Genomic DNA, 17,704 nt, shown 5'->3' on the forward strand with positions numbered 1-17,704 from the left:
AAGGACAAATAATTCATAGTTGAGGTACTTACTGCCAGACATCAAGTACAGGCCATTAGGATCAACTGCTAAACTTGTAACAGCTTCTAGGTGGGCTACCATCGAGTGGATCAGTTTGCCTTTGGAAAAAGAGATGGATATTCCTTATTAATGCCTTTCCTCATCGTCAATATATGCCAGTTACCATGTCATGCTGGTTTCTCCAGTCATCCCTCTCTGTGTGCTTACTGTATGAACAGCTTTTTCCATCAACTAAAACAACATGTCTCCCCTCTTGCCTCTAGTCATGGCAATGATATGGAAAACCAAAAAAGCTCAAATTTTAGATTACACTTTTGTCTTTTAATCCACAATATGGAAGTCAGTAATTTCTACACACACCCCTTAAGCCACATTTGTTACTTAGAATGTAGACATTAATAATCACCTACTTTGCATTCTTTAGCTACTGGCAACTTATGAGTTGCGGAAACACAGAATTCAAATTCACTGAGAGAAAACAATGAGGCAAGGAAAATGGGACAGAAAGAAAACATGGCCATAATTTTGGTGGATACAACATATAGAAAAAAATTTTAAATATTAAATATTCATCACCAGCAGCTAAACAAAGTCACCAAAAGTCAACATGTTAAAGGCAGATACTTAGATAAATATGGCAGCTAATATAGGGTGCTTTCCTCCCAGCACAACGCTTCCTAAATTTCCTTTATACCGGTGAAATGTAGTAAAATAAAACTTGGGCAAGTCTCCATGCACAATTCAAACCAATGAGGACCAACTAGTCAGTTTTATAACACAGAAAATGTTAGTCCATGGAAAAACGAATACAATGACCTGGAGGTTTTCCATCTGCAACACTAAAAAAGGCTATTTGATAACGGAATAATTGAATATTGAATAATGCTATTCAATAATTGAACAACATAATGACCATATGCCTCTATTTCCAATGTTTCTACTTTTCCCCAATATATACTACTACAACAGATCACAGCAACAGATCATTTTTATTGGTATTTGAGTGAATTTTTCCTGGTGTCCCTAGTGATAACCTTGGCTCTAAAGCCTACATATAGCATCTGCTCACTATTAAATAAACTAAAATGATTCTGTACTAGTCTTAGCAGATTTGGATGGAATGAAGAGAAACTGAGCTGGGAGAGTATCTGTGTTTCAGTGTCTATTCCCTGACTACAAAACCACCAACAAACACCAAAATTAGCCTACTTGTGGTAGGGATATTTTTTTTCTTTAATAAAAATCAACTCTTAGTAAGTTCTTACCTGTATTGTTATCATAGAATTTGATGTGCCGGTCCTCATGAGCAGTGATGCTGATCGGAAGAGTAGGATGACTGATGACTCTATTTATTTGGCAGGAAGAGTTGGCTGCTAAAAAGAAAAAATTAAAAAGCAACACAATTTAGTCAAAGATATTTTTCACATAAAGAAGAACTAAATTATCTGCCTAACAGACTGAAAAAGTAGGCTGGCCATGGTGGCTGAGGTCCGTAATCCCAGCAAGGTGGGAGGCCAAGGCAGGTGGATCACGAGTTCAGGAGATCGAGACCATCCTGGCCAACATGGTGAAACCCTGTCTCTACTAAAAATACAAAAATTAGCTGAGTGTGGTGGTGCATGCCTGTAGTCCCAGCTACTCAGGAGGCTGAGGCAGGAGAATCATTTGAACCTGGGAGGCAGAGGTTGCAGTGAGCCAAGATTGTGCCACTGTATTCCACAGCCTAGGTGTCAGACCGAGACTCTGTCTCAAAAAAAGAAAAGAAAAAAGAAAGAAAAAGAAAAAGTAAATAATGTGACTTTTATTATTTGTTTTTAGTTCATTTATGCTGTGATTGTTTTCAAAATTTCAATGTTAGGAAAGAGAATTGCCTGAGCTATACTACACTGATAAATCTAGAAATATTTATAAATTATAATTTCCTGCTATATGTGGGTGCCACCTAAGGCTTAGTCTAGAACCACTAACACTGTTCATTCTACAATGTTCTGTGAGATTTTGCTACTTTAATATAAGTAAGTTCTATCATCACTTACATGGAGGTAATTCTCAAATTTAAATCTCAGCTCTTTTTGCATACAATGTTTTGTATCACATCGTTATCATCTAAAGATAAATATGACAGAGCTTCTTAATCCTTAAATCCCTTTTTCACTCTTCCTCCTCATAATAGAAATGGTCATCATTTGACAGAACCAGGTTTGGAATCCTAAAAGTCAGCATCCTAACTGTATTTTTTGTGTTAGTAAGTTCCAAAGAAACTTCAATTATATACACAATGCAATAGGAAAGCACATATCAAGCCCATACTACAGTGAACACATCAAGGTTCAGAAAAAGTTGTGACTCCTCCACAATCAGGTGACAATATCAGTACCTATTCTAACTTCTAACTCTCTCCCAACCTGATGGTTCATGCAGATCACACAACTGCCAAAATTGGTTCCTAAATGATCACACATTCTTCCTGAAAGGCTTTTATTAAAAAGAAATCAGTAATTTAAAACCTCAGTGATTTCTGTTAAGCTTTTTTTAAGAGAAAAGAAAAACTGACAAAAAGAAAACACTAATTGAAGGTATGTCAAAGTTTTAAAAATTAAATTATGGTCCAGGGAGAGAAAGGGACGTCCTTGTAAAGTATATTGCTGGGACAACTGTCAAAATTTGAATATAAATAGTAACTCAGATAATAGTATTGTGTCAATGTTAAGTTTCCTGATTTTGATCATTGTAATATACTACATCAGAGAATGTCCTTGTTCTTAGGAATTACATGCTAAAGGATCTAGGGGATAGGAGCATGATGTCTCTCATACGGTTCAGAAGTTAAAATTATACACATATATAGAGTGAAAAAGCAAATGTGACAAAATGTTAAAAACTGCTAAATATGTGTGAAGGGTAGCCAGGAGTTCTTACACTGTTTTGGTACCTTTTCTGCAAGTTTAAAATTATTTCAAAATAAAGAGTTAAAAAAAATTTTTGAACCCTAGAATAGGTATTACAAGTTTATATTCATATAATAGAAAATACAGCTAAAAACAGTCTAATCTTACAGAATTTTCATGTGGCTACTAGAAATATGACATCTTAAAAACTGAAGATAGTTTCTTCCCAATGCTAGTGGCAGGTCATTACCCAGCCTGTTATTTAAATATAAAACGTGGCTGGGCATGGTGGCTCACGCCTGTAATGGCAGCACTTTAGGAGGTCGAGGCAGGCGGATCACTTGAGGTCAGGAGTTCGAGACCAGCCTGGCCAACATGGTGAAACTGTCTCTACAAAAAATACAAAAATGAACCAAACATGGTGGCACATGCCTGTGGTCCCAGCTACTCAGGAGGCTGAAGCAGGAGAATCGCTTGAGCCCAGGAGGTGCAGGCTGCAGTGAACTGAGATCGCACCATTGCACTCCAGCCTGGGTAACAAAGCGAGACTCTGTCTCAAAAAAAAAAAAAAATATATATATATATATATATATATATATATATAAAATATATATATATATAAATATATATAAAAAACAAAAACTCACTTAACCATGTGGAATAAGTTCTTAGTCAGTTACACCTGATTTAGATCCTAAACAAAGAGATGCTTATTCACAAAATTCAGACTATGCATTATTTCCTCCACAGATAATACTCCATTGAGCAATACCTGTTGTAAAGTCCAGCAAGAGAAAAACAGTAACAACAAAAAAAGAAATACTTTAAGTGAAGTATCCCATATATTCTGAGAGAGATGTTTTAGAAAATAGTCTCAATTGCTTTGAGAGCTAGAAAATAAATATGATTGAAATCAAATCATAGAAACAGGCAAAAGAAAGTTCTTATTTGGTAATACTTTTAAGGAAGCTTCTCTACTTGATGACAAATCAGAGAAGTAGGCAGAATGCAAAGAACACTACTCATACCCAGCTTGTGACATATCTGCTTCAACTACCTTTGACTTTATCACAGTCAAATTGCCACTGACATCAACGAGAAGAAGGGTAATTTATTCCTATTCTAACAAACATTCTTCATCACTTTAAACTCTATATAAAATTCACTTTCACCTTGAAGCTTGTTTGGTCTCTTCATTTTTTTTTTTTTAAATGCTAAATTCCAAAACAGAACAACACAATCAAATATAAATAGCAAGGGGTAGTTCACAGTAAAACATAGTAAGAGACTAATTTAAGTTTGCTTTATACAACTTTAAAAGTAAAAAACATAATTTAGAAAATGTCAGGACATATTACAACTCAAAATAATGATCATTTATTCCAGTAATGTTGCCTTTGTTAAAAATATTCTTGGAAGTTTTTTCAAAATATTTCCAGTGTCAGGTAAAAAGTCGTATTAATTTAGGGTCACATCTCTTGGGGGAAAATATGGACTCACTTGCCTAGTTCTCTTTATCCATCTTATCTACCAGACTTGACATCTTATTAACCTGCAGTCATTAAAAAGCACTATTTCCACTCAGGATGTTCACGAATTGGCCATATAATCTCTGAAGGTAATTACAAAAATATTCTCATCCTTTCTAATTTCATATTAGTTTTTAATTTTACTACTGTAGCTTTGGATCATATATTTAAACGTGATTTTAAATTCATTGAGAGTCTAAAACCTGTAATTTCTTGGTGAGATTCTCCTTTTCCAAATCTATCATCTCAGTTTTTATTTTCCTGTCTCTTTTGTTTACATCCAAGTAGCTCAAAGTTCTATTCATGCTTACTTCCCCACACAAGTCTCAGTATATCAGAAGACAACAATGAACAACAGGTTAGGAAGGGAAAATGATGAAAAACACAATGGAATAAAGAAACTTTTTGAGAGACAGAGAGTGAGAATAACACAAGAATATATGTATACATATGCATGGACATGTTCACACATGGACGTACACACACCCAACATGTAATCACTTTTAAAGCTAGTTCTCAGATTAAAACAACAGTATCTGTATGTGGTATTCTTCATCAACTGCAACCTAAACTGTGATTGTCTGGATTATGGCTAAAGACAGCAAGCAATGGTAAAGAAAGCCAAAAAGCAAAAAAGAGTCTGTAATATCTTCTTCATAACCTGAAAAAGCATTTATTTCCTGACATCCTGCATCCAATAAGATGCTTCAGGTTTGGAATTCTGAGTGCCACAACATGATCTGTATTGAGCTGTACCAAATCACACTATTAATATAAAATTAAGTTGATTTAAAATATGAAATTATGAGAAACAAAAAATAGATTTTATTTCCTATTCAGAATAAATAAGGCTTTCTTCAAATAGAATTGAAAATTAATCATTTAGTATAAAATAAAACTTGACCCATCTTTGGAATAGCTCAAATGCTATTTCAAACAGTATAGTTATAAGTGTACATAAACTTAACCCAAATTCTTAAAAGGTAAATAATTACATCCTTCTAAGTAACTGTGTTCTGAGATTTAAGAGACAGAAAGCTTTATAATGACAAATATTTTTCACAGCTGACTCTAGTAGTTATAATTTTGATTATGTTAAAAAAATAAACACAGACTATTTAAAATTGGTATGCATACTTGTATCTACATTGGATTCTAAAGTGAGAATGCGTTGTTGTGTTTCCATGTTAAAGATGCTTGTATATCCCTTGCTGAATGATGCTACCATATGGCTTGGGTCACTGCTTACTAGATCCACAGAGGCAGGGATTCCCAATTCTGAAAGAGAACATATTGAAATAGAATGGCAATTAAACCATCTACTTGGCAATGCACTTAAAATATAGCAAAACAAATAATGACATGGTTTCCTTAAGAAGTAAACAAGGCTTACCATAAGAATGAGAATTAGCTCATAACTAATCATTGGAGATTATTTCTTCGTAACTTTTAGCCCTAGTCTATTTATTTCCCTTACCTGCTTAGCAGATCTTCTCCCTGTTACTCAGCTGATATATTCATGGAATGCAAGCCTTTATTCAGAAAGCAAATGGAAAACATGTATGAATTACACATTTTGCTGCTTCCACTCAACCTCGAGCTTAGAGTGACATAGTGGGAATTCTTCATTTAAAAAAATCCATCTCTTATTAGGAATGTTAGCTCATCAAAAATAGATAAATTAAAAAGTAAATTTTAAAATTATTATTTATTGTTAGAGTCATGCAAATACCATATGAAGACAACTCATCAAAGCCTGGAGAGAAGTTATAATAGCTCAAGAATAAAGAAGGTATTTTTATTTACCATCTAGAATACATGAAAACTTAGAGCTTATTTATAAACTTAAAAAATAGAAGGAAATGTATAAAGTGAATATAATAATCTGATTTTTTTCATTTGGCTCAAAATCTAACTACAGCAAGCTAACAGTTCAAAAATGTGTATATTGCAGAAGATGATATACAAATAACCAATAAGCAAACAAAAGAAATGCTCATCGTAATTAGCCATCAAAGAAATGCAAATACATTACGATGAAATACTACTACACATCCACCAGAATGGCTAAAGTTAAAGAGACTGACACCACCAAATTTTTGTAAGGATGCAGAGCAACTGGAACGCTCATACATGGCTGTCAAAGGTATAAAATGGTACAACAACCACAAAATTTTTAAAAAACGTTTTAGTGATTTCACATAAAGTAAAATAAACATCCAACTGAAAGTCCAGCAATTCTACTTCTAAGTCTCTACACACCTATAATGAAAATATACGAATGTTCACAGCAGCTTTACTCAAAATAGCAAAAAACTAGAGACAACTCAAATATCCATCAAGATGTAAATGAATAGACAAATTATGGCTTAATGAAATACTATCAAATAAAAATGAAATAAGTAATTGATATAACACAAATGAATTTAAAAAACATTATAATGAAGAGTAAAAGCAAGATACAAAGAACACATACTGTATTATTCCATTTACATGAAGTTTGAGTAGATAAAACTAATCTATGATGGAAGAAATCACAACAGTACCTCTGGTTGGGAATAAGGAGAGGAGGGGATTGACTTGGAAAGACATGAAGGAACTTTGGGGAGATAAAGGAAATATTCTGTCTGTCATATGGTTTGGATCTGTGTCCCCACTCAAGTCTCATGTCAAACTGTAATCCCCAAGGTTAGAGACAGGGCCTGGTAGGAGGTGACTGGATCATGGGGCGGATTTTCCCCTTTGGTGCTATTCTCGTGATAGAGTTCTCACAAGATTTGGTTGTTTAAAAGTATGTTCCACCCCCTTCTTCCTCCTGTTCTGGCCATGTAAGACATGCCTCCTGTCCCTTTGCCTTGTGCCACGATTGTAAATTGCCTGAGGCCTCCCTAGAAGCCAAACAAAGGCTGCTATGCTTCCTGTACAGAACCGTCAGGCAATTAAACATTTTAAAAGCAAAAAAACAAACAAATTACTCAGTCTCAGGTATTTCTTTATAGTGGTATGAGAATGGGCAAATATAGTCTTTTTTTTTTTTTATTTTTTTTTATTTTTTTATTTTTTTTTTTTTTTAGAGACGGAGTCTGGCTCTGTCACCCAGGCTGGAGTGCAGTGGCCGGATCTCTGCTCACCGCAAGCTCCTCCTCCCGGGTTTACGCCATTCTCCTGCCTCAGCCTCCGGAGTAGCTGGGACTACAGGCGCCCGCCACCTCGCCCGGCTAGCTTTTTGTACTTTTTAGTAGAGACGGGGTTTCACCGTGTTAGCCAGGATGGTCTCGATCTCCTGACCTCGTGATCCGCCCGTCTCGGCCTCCCAAAGTGCTGGGATTACAGGCTTGAGCCACCGCGCCCGGCCTTTTTTTTTTTTTTTAAAGAAAATGTAGAGACAGGGCCTCGCTATGTTGCCCAGCTGATCTCAAATTCTTGGCCTCCAGTGATCTTCCTGCCTCAGCCTCCCAAAGTGCTAGGATTACAGGTGTGAGCCACCACACCCGTACTCTATGTCTTGATTGATGTATGAGTTACATGGGTGTACTCATCTATCAGACTCACTGAAATGTATCCTTAATACCTGTTTTTCACTATACATAAATTATATCTTAATTTTTTAAAATCTAAAATCTGTGTGTTCTTTCACCAAAAACCATTCCTTTAAAAATTACAGGCCAGGTGCAGTGGCTCACGCCTATAATCCCAGCACTTTGGGAGGCTGAGGCAGGTGAATCACTTGAGGTCAGGAGTTCGAGACCAGCGTGGCCTATAACATAGTGAAACCCTGTCTCTACTAAAAAAAAAAAAAAAAAAAAAAAATTAGCTGAGTGTGGTGGTGTGTGCTGGAGGCTGAGGCAGGAGAATTGCTTGAACCTGAGAGATGGAGGTTGTAGTGAGCTGAGATTGCGCCACTGCACTCCAGCCTGGATGACAGAGTGACACTCCATCTCAACAAAACAAAACAACAACAAAATTATACATAGGTTGGAAATTCAAACAAACACACTTTTGTTGCTTCAAAAACTTTCAAATTAAATATAAAGCGTTCAGAGAATCATTTATCTGCTTGCTTGTTTTCAGAATAAACTGTTTTATAGGGGATTCAGCAAAATGATTTTTTAAAGTATGTACCTTGAGTATCATTAAATACACTTAGTGCTGGAGCAACCTCAGTTGTATTCCATACACGCAGAGTGCCATCTGCTGAACAGGACAACAAACGCTGATGTGCTGCACTATAAGCCAGACCCCAGACTGCATCCGTGTGGCCTAGCAGAGGGCCTCGTAAAACAGAAGGATCTATACAAAACAGTAAAAATGCAAAATCAGAAAGAAAAAAAAAATCACAAAGGTACTCAGATTTCAGAGAAAGTAAAATATATAAACAACAGCACCTGATAACAGAATAAAATATGACTCTTGGTTTCTATAATTCTTCTGACAGGCTACAGTAAATCAAAACAGGCTTGGAAATATACAAATGTAAAGTTTAAAATTTTTAAATTAAAATTGAAAAGCACGTATCTTTCCCCTTAAAAAAAGTGAGTATTTCCTCCCCCTTCCTTTTGTCCTTCCATTTGTCTAAATATTTTTAAAGCATGTTAATATAAAATCATTTGAATTTCATTCGTCTTTGGAGAAACCACAACTCATACTCCCTGAGGAAGTGAACAGAGAGGTCCTTTCCCTCTCTGAAATCCCTTAGCACTTTGGCTATACTTCCTTCTGTCCACTTATCTTACTATATGATGGATGGCAGTTATTCCTGAAAATATGACATTCATAATGGACAGGAAGTGACATCTACAGGAATCCCAAATTCTCAAACAGCAGTAACTGAGATGTGGCGACAGTGTATGCAGGGAAACAGGGAGGGAAGTCGGGAGGTTAAGTAAGCACAGTCTCATGATAAAAGTCAAATTGGAAACTTTATTAATCTTCACAATGATTCTATGAAGTGGTACTTTCAAGAAGACTCACAAATGTTAAGTCTGGAAATGTCAATGGTATTATGTCTTATACCCTCTGTCACACATACCATAAAATATTTATTGAAGACACACTGTGTGTCAGACACTATGCTCAATGATGGAGCCAAATGTATGATTAAGACCCAATTCTATCCCAGTCCTCAACAGACAAGGTTGAAAGTACAATTAATAGTGACAGACATCAGTTAGCACAGAGAGTAACTGGAATGAGTGAAAACTTGGAGAGTGAAACCTAGAATTTACAGATGTCAGCCAGTTGAAGATGAAGGGGACAGCATGCTTGACAAGGAGGTAGCACCCACGAAACCACATGAAAAAAGAAACAGCATGATATGCAAGGAAATGTATAAGCAATTCAGTATTACTGGAGTGTGGACTTTGAAGCAGGAAGTAGATGGGATGAGGGCATCTAGTTTATGATGTGATTTCTACTACATATTAAGGAACTTGGAAATCATCCTGAAAGCAACAAGGAATCTGTCTCCAGGGGCAGCAGGATCAAGTATGTATTTAATAAGGTAAGCTTGGTAGTAGTACAGAAGACAGATTGGATAGAATCAAGACAAAGGCAAGGGATTGTTTCAGCAGACAAAAAGAGTGACAAAGACCTAAGGCCAGGGGAAGCAGTGAGAGGGCCAGAGCAGAAAAAGTAAATTCAAGAAACATTTAGGGAGTCTTTACCAAAAAACTAGGTAATTAGTAAGTGGGGACAGTGTGACAGAACAGGGAATCCAAAATAATTCTTAGGTTTCTAGTTTGGGTGATTCTCATAGTGCCACCAACTAAAAAAGCACATACAGGAGAAGAAACACAGAACATGCTAAGATTTACAGACCATTCAACAGTCATCCTGAAATTCCAGTAGTGAATGTGAAGCTCAAAGATTTAAGCACAGATGTAGATTCAGTCTCTCAAGGAATGTTTGTACACTGAAAAAAGTTAGGGTCTGGGTCTTGATAAATGTCAATATTTAAGGCAAGAAAAATAAAAGCAGTTTATGAAGGACAGAGAATAGAAATTGTCACAAAGTGTCAAAATGCCAATAGCATGGACAGATTTCAAAAAGGATGGAGTTGTTAACAATCTCAGATACAGCCAATACATCGAGTAAAATAAGGACTGTAAAATATTCTTGGATCAGGCAATTAGTTACTGACAATCTTGTTATATGTAAGTGTTAGAGCCAGAAGCCAGTACGCAGAAGGATGAAGCACAGAGAAAAAACATGAAATTAGTAACTGGTAATTATGTTTTCTAGACAATACCATCAAAGAAACAGATCATGAGGGAATGAGAGGAACTAAACAGAAGCCAGAGAGGGAAACAGGGTCAAGGCTTCTCCTTGCTCAGAATGGAAGGTACCCGAATTTACTTATTTGCTGAGGGGATGCAAAGGAAGCAAAGAGAGTAAGGCTTAATTAAGATGCAAGAGAACAAAAGCAGAAGAGCAAAAGATTAGAATGCAGTTGCAAAGAGAGACAGATTTGAGTACAGTCCCAAAAGAAACTAAAATGAATAAAGTCAAAATGGGAAGGACTGGCCTAGGACAGAATGAGGGACAGTTCATTCTCTAGCAGAGAGGTAAAGGAAGTAAGGAAAGGCATAGAACAGATAACTTATAAGAGAATTGGGGGAGAGTGGGGCTACTTTTCAAAAAATATTAATGCTTATTAAATAAATGCTGGGAAAAAATTTTGTTTATTGAATTTCTTATCCTTACTCTGGTTTGGTGGTAAAATTAATCTAAAATGATGATTGAATTAAAATGCTTTTATGACAAATGTGATACTTCAAAGTACTCTAGAACTTAACAGAAAACCAAAATAGCCAATTCCTAAACAGTTTTTACAAATGAATTTATGGTAATATCTATTGATAGATTATAATATGTATTTATGATGTATGGTACTGTTCCCAAAACTAAAGGGCACTTCTTAACTTTTGAGGCCTTGACCTATTTTGGTGTCATGGACTTTTTAAATTATTAGCTTCTACAGCCCTCCAATAATTGACTAAGGGGATGGCACCAATATTCATTTTCCTTAAAAGTTGTTTGACAAGAATAGTGATGAAATGTTACTACGGCTTAGTAATAATGTACCAAGAACTCTACAGATGCCTAAAGTAAGAAAACAACTGTCAATCAAGCCTGTATTTCCAATAAATAAGACTCTGGAGAAGTGGGAACTGTATTTTCAAGAAGAATGTTTTTTTCTTTTCTTCTTTTAGCATTGTATATCAAGTTAATTCCTAAATAAAGAAGTCCTTTTTAACAAAATAAAGACGTGGTTCTCTTTACCTACTTTCAAAAATCTCCTATCTCTTCCTTTTATATTCTATGAAAAAATGTGTTTAAAAAATCAATTTTATTCCTTCAGATCTTTGGGAAATCACCTACCATAAGAATCATAGGGGTCGATGTTGGGATTAGTGGTATTCCAGCCCTGGATCAGTCCATCAGTACCACCACTGTAACACTGCTCACCATTGCTGCTCATTACCACACAAAGCACTGGACCTCTGGGAGATTAAAAAAAAATAAATCAATTGCTATTCTCAAAAACCAACCTGATAATATGACTTGTTAAAAATAAGCATGTTTAATTACCCAAATGACTATTTTTCTGCTTTTTATAAAAAATGAAAACTCAGGTACTAGCAAAGCACTGTTCATTTTTCTTCCTCTGGTTTAAGAGGTTGGTAAATTATGGTCTGCATGTCAAATCCAACCACTGGTCTGTTTCTGTACAGTCCTCAAGCTAAGAATGGTCTTTACATTTTTAAAGGGTTATAAAACAAAACAAAACAAAAAACAAGAACATGCAACAGAAATTATATGACTAGCAAATCCTAAAATATTTTTAAAAGCCTAACCGCCTAAGTCAGATATTTATTATGTGACTCTTTATATAAAAAGTATGCCAATCTCTGTGCTAAATCAAGAGAAAAGGCACATTCCTTAAACAGAAACAGAAAAAAAAAAAAAAATGAAATGCATCATCACACACACACACACACACACACACACACACACACAAACAATTCTCAAAAAACTTTTTAACTTTTAGTTTCAAGCGTACATGTGCAGGTTGGTTCTAGAGATAAACTGCATGCCTTGGCGGTTTGCTGTACATATTATTCCATCACTCAGGAAAAAAGCGTAGTACCCAATGGGTAGTTTTTCAATCCTCACCCTCTTCCTACCCTCCACAGTCAAGTTGGCCCTAGTGTCTATTGTTCCCTTCTTGTGTCCATGTATACTCAATGTTCAGTTCTCACTTATAAGTGAGAACATGCAGTGTTTGGTTTTCTGTTCCTGCATTAGTTTGCTTAACCTGATGGCCTTCAGTTCCATGATTTTCCTGCAAAGGATATGATCTCATTTTTTATGGCTGCATAGTATTCCATGGTGTATATGTATCACATTTTCTTTATCCAGTTTACCACTGATGGGCATTTAGGGTGATTCCATGTCTTTGCTACTATGAATAGTGCTATGATGAACACACATGCATGCATGTGTCTTTATAGCAGAATGATTTATATTCCTTTGGGTATATACCTAAAAATGCTGGGTTGACTGGTAGTTCTAACTTCTTTGACAAATCACCAAACTGCTTTCCACAGTGGCTGAACTAATTTACATTCCTACCAGCAGCATTTAAGTGTTCCCTTTTCTCCACAGCCTTGCCAGCATGTTATCTTTTGACCTTTTAATAACAGCCATTCTGTCTGGTGTGACATGGCATCTCATTGTGTGTTGATTTGCATTTCTGTAATAATAAGTGATGTTGAGCACTTTTTCCTGTCTGTTGGCCACATGTATGTCTTCTTCTGGAAACTATCTGTTCACATCCTCTGACCACTTTTTAATGGGGTTGTTTTTTGCTTGTTATTTTGTTTAGGTTCCTTATAGATTCAGGATATTGTTCCTTTGTCAGATTCATAGTTTGCAAATATTTTCTCTCATTCCGTGGGTTGTCTATTTACTCTAACGTGTGCAGAAGCTCTTCAGTTAAATTAGGTCCCATTTGTCTTTTTTTTTTTTTTCTTCTTGTCATTGTTGCAATTGCTTTTGGTGCCTTCATCATGAAATCTTTGCCAGGGCCTATGTCTAGAATGGTATTCCCCAGGTTTTCAACATTTTTTATAGTTTTAGGTTTTACCTTTAAGTCTTTTTTTTTTTTTTTTTTTTCTAATTTTATTTTATTTTTTTTTTTGAGACGGAGTCTCGCTCTGTCGCCCAGGCTGGAGTGCAGTGGCGCAATCTCGGCTCACTGCAAGCTCCGCCTCCCGGGTTCACGCCATTCTCCTGCCTCAGCCTCCCCAGTAGCTGGGACTACAGGCGCCCGCCACTGCGCCTGGCTAATTTTTTTCTATTTTTTAGTAGAGACGGGGTTTCACCATGGTCTCGATCTCCTGACCTTGTGATCCACCCGCCTCGGCCTCCCAAAGTGCTGGGATTACAGGCGTGAGCCACCGCGCCCGGCCACCTTTAAGTCTTTAATCCATCTTGAATTGATTTTTGTATATGGTATAAGGAAGGGGTCCAGTTTCAATCTTCTGCATATGGCTAGCCATCTGTCCCACCGCCATTTATTGAATAGGGAGTCCTTTCCCCATTGCTTGTTTTTGTCAACTTTGTTGGAAGATTAGATTTGTTGAAGTTGTAGGTGTGCAGCTTTATTTCTGGGCTCTCTATTCTGTTTCATTGGTCTATGTTTCTGTTTTTGTACCAGTACCATGCTGTTTTGGTTACTATAGCCCTGTTGTATAGTTTGAAATCAGTAATGTGATGCCTCCAGCTTTGTTCTTTTTGCTTAGAACTGCCTTGGCTATTTGAGTTTCCATATGAATTTTAAACGTTTTTTCTAATTCTGTGAGAATGTCACTGGTAATTTGATAGGAATAGCATTGAATTTGTAAATTGCTTTGGGCAGTATGGCCATTTTAACAATACTGATTCTTCTTCTGAGTATGGAATGTTTTTCCATTTCTTTGTGTCATCTCTGATTTCTTTGAGCAGTGTTTTGTAATTCTCATTGTAGAGATCTTTCACCTCCATGGTTAGCAATATTCCTAGGTATTTTACCTTTTTTGTGGCTACTGTGAATGACATTGCATTCCTGATTTGGTACTCAGCTTGGGCATTACTGGTATACAGAAATGCTACTGATTTTCATACGTTGATTTTATATCCAGAAACTTTGCTGAAGTTGTTTTATCAAATCTAGGAGCTTTTGGGCAGAGACTATAGTGTTTTCTAGGTACAAAATTACATTGTCTGCAAAAAAGATAGTTTGACTGTCTTTCTTCCTATTTGGATGCCTTTTCTTTTTCTTGCCTGACTGCTCTGGCTAGGACTTCCAGTATTATATTAAATAGGAGTGGTGAGAGTAGGCATCCTTGTCTTGTTCCAGTTCTCAAGCGAAATACTTCCAGATTTTGCTGTTCAATGTGATGTTGGCTGTGAGCTTGTCATAGACAGCTCTTAATATTTTGGGGTATGTTCCTTCGAGGCCTAGTTTGTTCAGGGTTAATGAAGCAATGCTGAATTTTATTGAAAGCCTTTTCTGCATCTATTGAGATGATCATGTGATTTTTGTTTTCAGTTCTGTTCATGTGATGAACCACATTTATTGATTTGTGTATACTGAACTAACCTTACAACCCAGGGATAAAGTCTACTTGATTGTGGTGGATTAGCTTTTTGATGTGCTGTTGGATTCTGCCTGCTAGTATTTGGTTGAAGATTTCTGTGCCTATGTTCATCAAGAATACTGGCCTGAAGTTTTCCTTTTTGTATATTGGCCTGAAGTTTTCCTTTTTGTTGTATCTCTGCCAGGTTTTGGTATCAGGATGACACTAGCCTCACAGAATGAGTTAGCGAGAAGTCCCTCCTCAATTTTTTTTTTTTTTTTTTTTTTTTTGAGATGGAGTTTCATAACTCTTGTTGCTCAGGCTGAAATGCAATGGATGCAATCTTGGCTCATGGCAACCTTCGCCTCCTGGTTTCAAGTGATTCTCCTGCCTCAGCCTCCCGAGTAGCTGGGATTACAGACACCTGCCACCATGCCCAGCTAATTGTTTTGTATTTTTAGTAGAGATGGGGTTTTCACCATGTTGGCCAGGTTGGTCTCGAACTCCTGACTTCAGGTGATCCACCCACCTTGGCCTCCCAGAGTGCTGGGATTACAGGCGTGAGTCACTGCACCCGCCCCTCCTCAATTTTCTGGAATAGTTTCAGTAGGAATGGTGCCAGCTCTTCTTTATGCGCTAGGTAAAATTCAGTTGTGAATCCATCTCAACCTGGGCTTTTTCTTGTTGGAAAGCTTTTTATTACTATCCAATTTCAGAACTCATTATTGGTCTGTTTACAGAATTTCTTCCTGGTTTAGTCTTGGGATGTTGTTTCCAGGAATTTATCCATTTCTTCTATGTTTTCTAGTTTGTGTGCACAGAGATGTTCATAATAGTTTCTGGATGGTTTTTGTATTTCTGTGGGGTTGGTGGTAAAATTACGTTTATCATTTCTGGTTGTGTTTATTTGGATCTTCTCTTTTTTTCTTTATTAGTTTAGCTAGTGGTCTACCTATCTTATTCTTTCGAAGAACCAACTTCTGGTTTCAATGATCTTTTATACGGTTTTTTGTGTCTCAATTTCATTCAGTTCAGCTCTGAGTTTGGTTATTTCTTGTCTTCTGTTAGCTTTGGGGTTGGTTTTCTCTTGTGTGTGATGTTAAGTTGTTAATTTGATAACTAAATTTTTGTTTGTTTGTTTGTTTTTTAAGACGGAGTCTCACTCTGTCGCCCAGGTTGGAGTATGGTGGTGGGATATCAGCTCACTGCAACCTCTGCCTCCTGGGTTCAAGCAATTCTCCTGCCTCAGCCTCCTGAGTAGCTGGGATTACACCTGTACTAGGTGCATATATGGATGCCACCGCACCCAATTAATTTTTGTATTTTTAGTAGAGATGGGGTTTCACCATGTTGGCCAGGCTGGTCTCAAACTCCTGACCTTGTGATCTGCCCGCCTCAACCTCCCAAAGTGCTGGAATTACAGCTGTGAGCCACTGCACTGGCCGAGATCTTTCTAAGTTTTTGATGTGGGTGTTTAGCACCATAAAATTACCTCTCAACACAGCTTTAGCTGCCTTCCAAAGATTCTGGTATGTTGTAGCTTTGGTTTGATTAGTTTCAAAGAATTTCTTGATTTTTGCCTTCATTTCATTATTTACCAATAAGTCATTCAAGAGCTGGTTAATTTCCATGTAACTGTATGGTTTTCAGCCATCTTGGTATTGACTTCTATTATTTATTTATTTGAGACACGTTATCGCTTGCTGTTGCCCAGGCTGGAGTGCAGATGCATGACCTCGACTCACTGCAAACTCCACCTCCCGGGCTCAAGTGATCCTCCCACCTCAGCCCCCTGAGGAGCTGGGACTACAGGAACACATCACCACTAGTGGCTGATTTTTGTATTTTTTGTAGAGATGGGGTTCTGCCATGTTGCCCAGACTGGTCTAGAACTTCTGAGCTCATGCAATCTGCCTGCCTCAGCTTCCCAAAGTGCTGGGACTACAAGCATAAGCCCCTGCACCCAGCCATTGACTTTTATTTTTATTGTGTTTGTTCTGAGTGTGTGGCTGGTATGATTTCAGTTTTTCTAAATTTGCTGAGAAGTGTTTAATGGCCAGGAGGGTGGTTGATCTTAGAATATGTGCCATGTACAAATGAGAAGAATGTATATTCTGTTGTTTTGGGGTGGAGAGTTCTGTAGATATATGTTAGGTACATTTGGTCAAGTATCAAGTTCAGGTCCTGAATATCTTAGTTTTCTGCCTTGATGATCTAATACATCAGTGGGGTGTTAAAGTCTCCCACTATTATTGTATAGTTATCTAAATCTTTTTGACAGTCTGTAAGAATTTATGAATCTGGGTGCTCCTGTATTGGGTGCACATATATTTAAGATAGTTAAGACTTTTTTTGAATTGAATCCTTTACTGTCATGTAATGTCCTTCTTTGTCTTTACTGATCTTTGTTGGTTTAAAGTCTTTTTGTCTGAAATTAGAGTAGCAACTCCTGCTTCTTTCTGTTTTCCGTTTGCTTGGTTGATTGCTCTTCACCCCTTTTCTTTGAGTCTATGGGTATTACTGCATGTGAGATGGGTTGCTTAAAGATAGAATACAGTTGGCTCTTGCCTCTTTATGCAACTTGCCACTATGTGCCTTTTAATTGGGGCAGTTAGCCCTTTTACATTCAAAGTTAACAATGATA

At 36.8% G+C, this 17,704-nt stretch overlaps 1 protein-coding gene across 1 annotated transcript in view; it reads right to left on the reverse strand.

Annotated features, from left to right (window-relative positions):
* The window catches only part of STRN (striatin), a 133,788-nt gene that overhangs the window by 13,865 nt on the left and 102,219 nt on the right, over positions 1–17,704 (reverse strand). Inside the window, exons 13-17 of the mRNA XM_007970954.3 lie at positions 11,819–11,940; positions 8,561–8,728; positions 5,576–5,716; positions 1,287–1,394; positions 33–119 (exon numbers count right to left, since the gene is read on the reverse strand). Coding sequence (XP_007969145.1) covers positions 33–119; positions 1,287–1,394; positions 5,576–5,716; positions 8,561–8,728; positions 11,819–11,940 — 626 coding nt within the window. The remainder of the gene's footprint in view (positions 1–32; positions 120–1,286; positions 1,395–5,575; positions 5,717–8,560; positions 8,729–11,818; positions 11,941–17,704) is intronic.

Source organism: Chlorocebus sabaeus, chromosome 14, assembly GCF_047675955.1.
Source record: "Chlorocebus sabaeus isolate Y175 chromosome 14, mChlSab1.0.hap1, whole genome shotgun sequence".
NCBI classification, from domain to species: domain Eukaryota; kingdom Metazoa; phylum Chordata; class Mammalia; order Primates; family Cercopithecidae; genus Chlorocebus; species Chlorocebus sabaeus.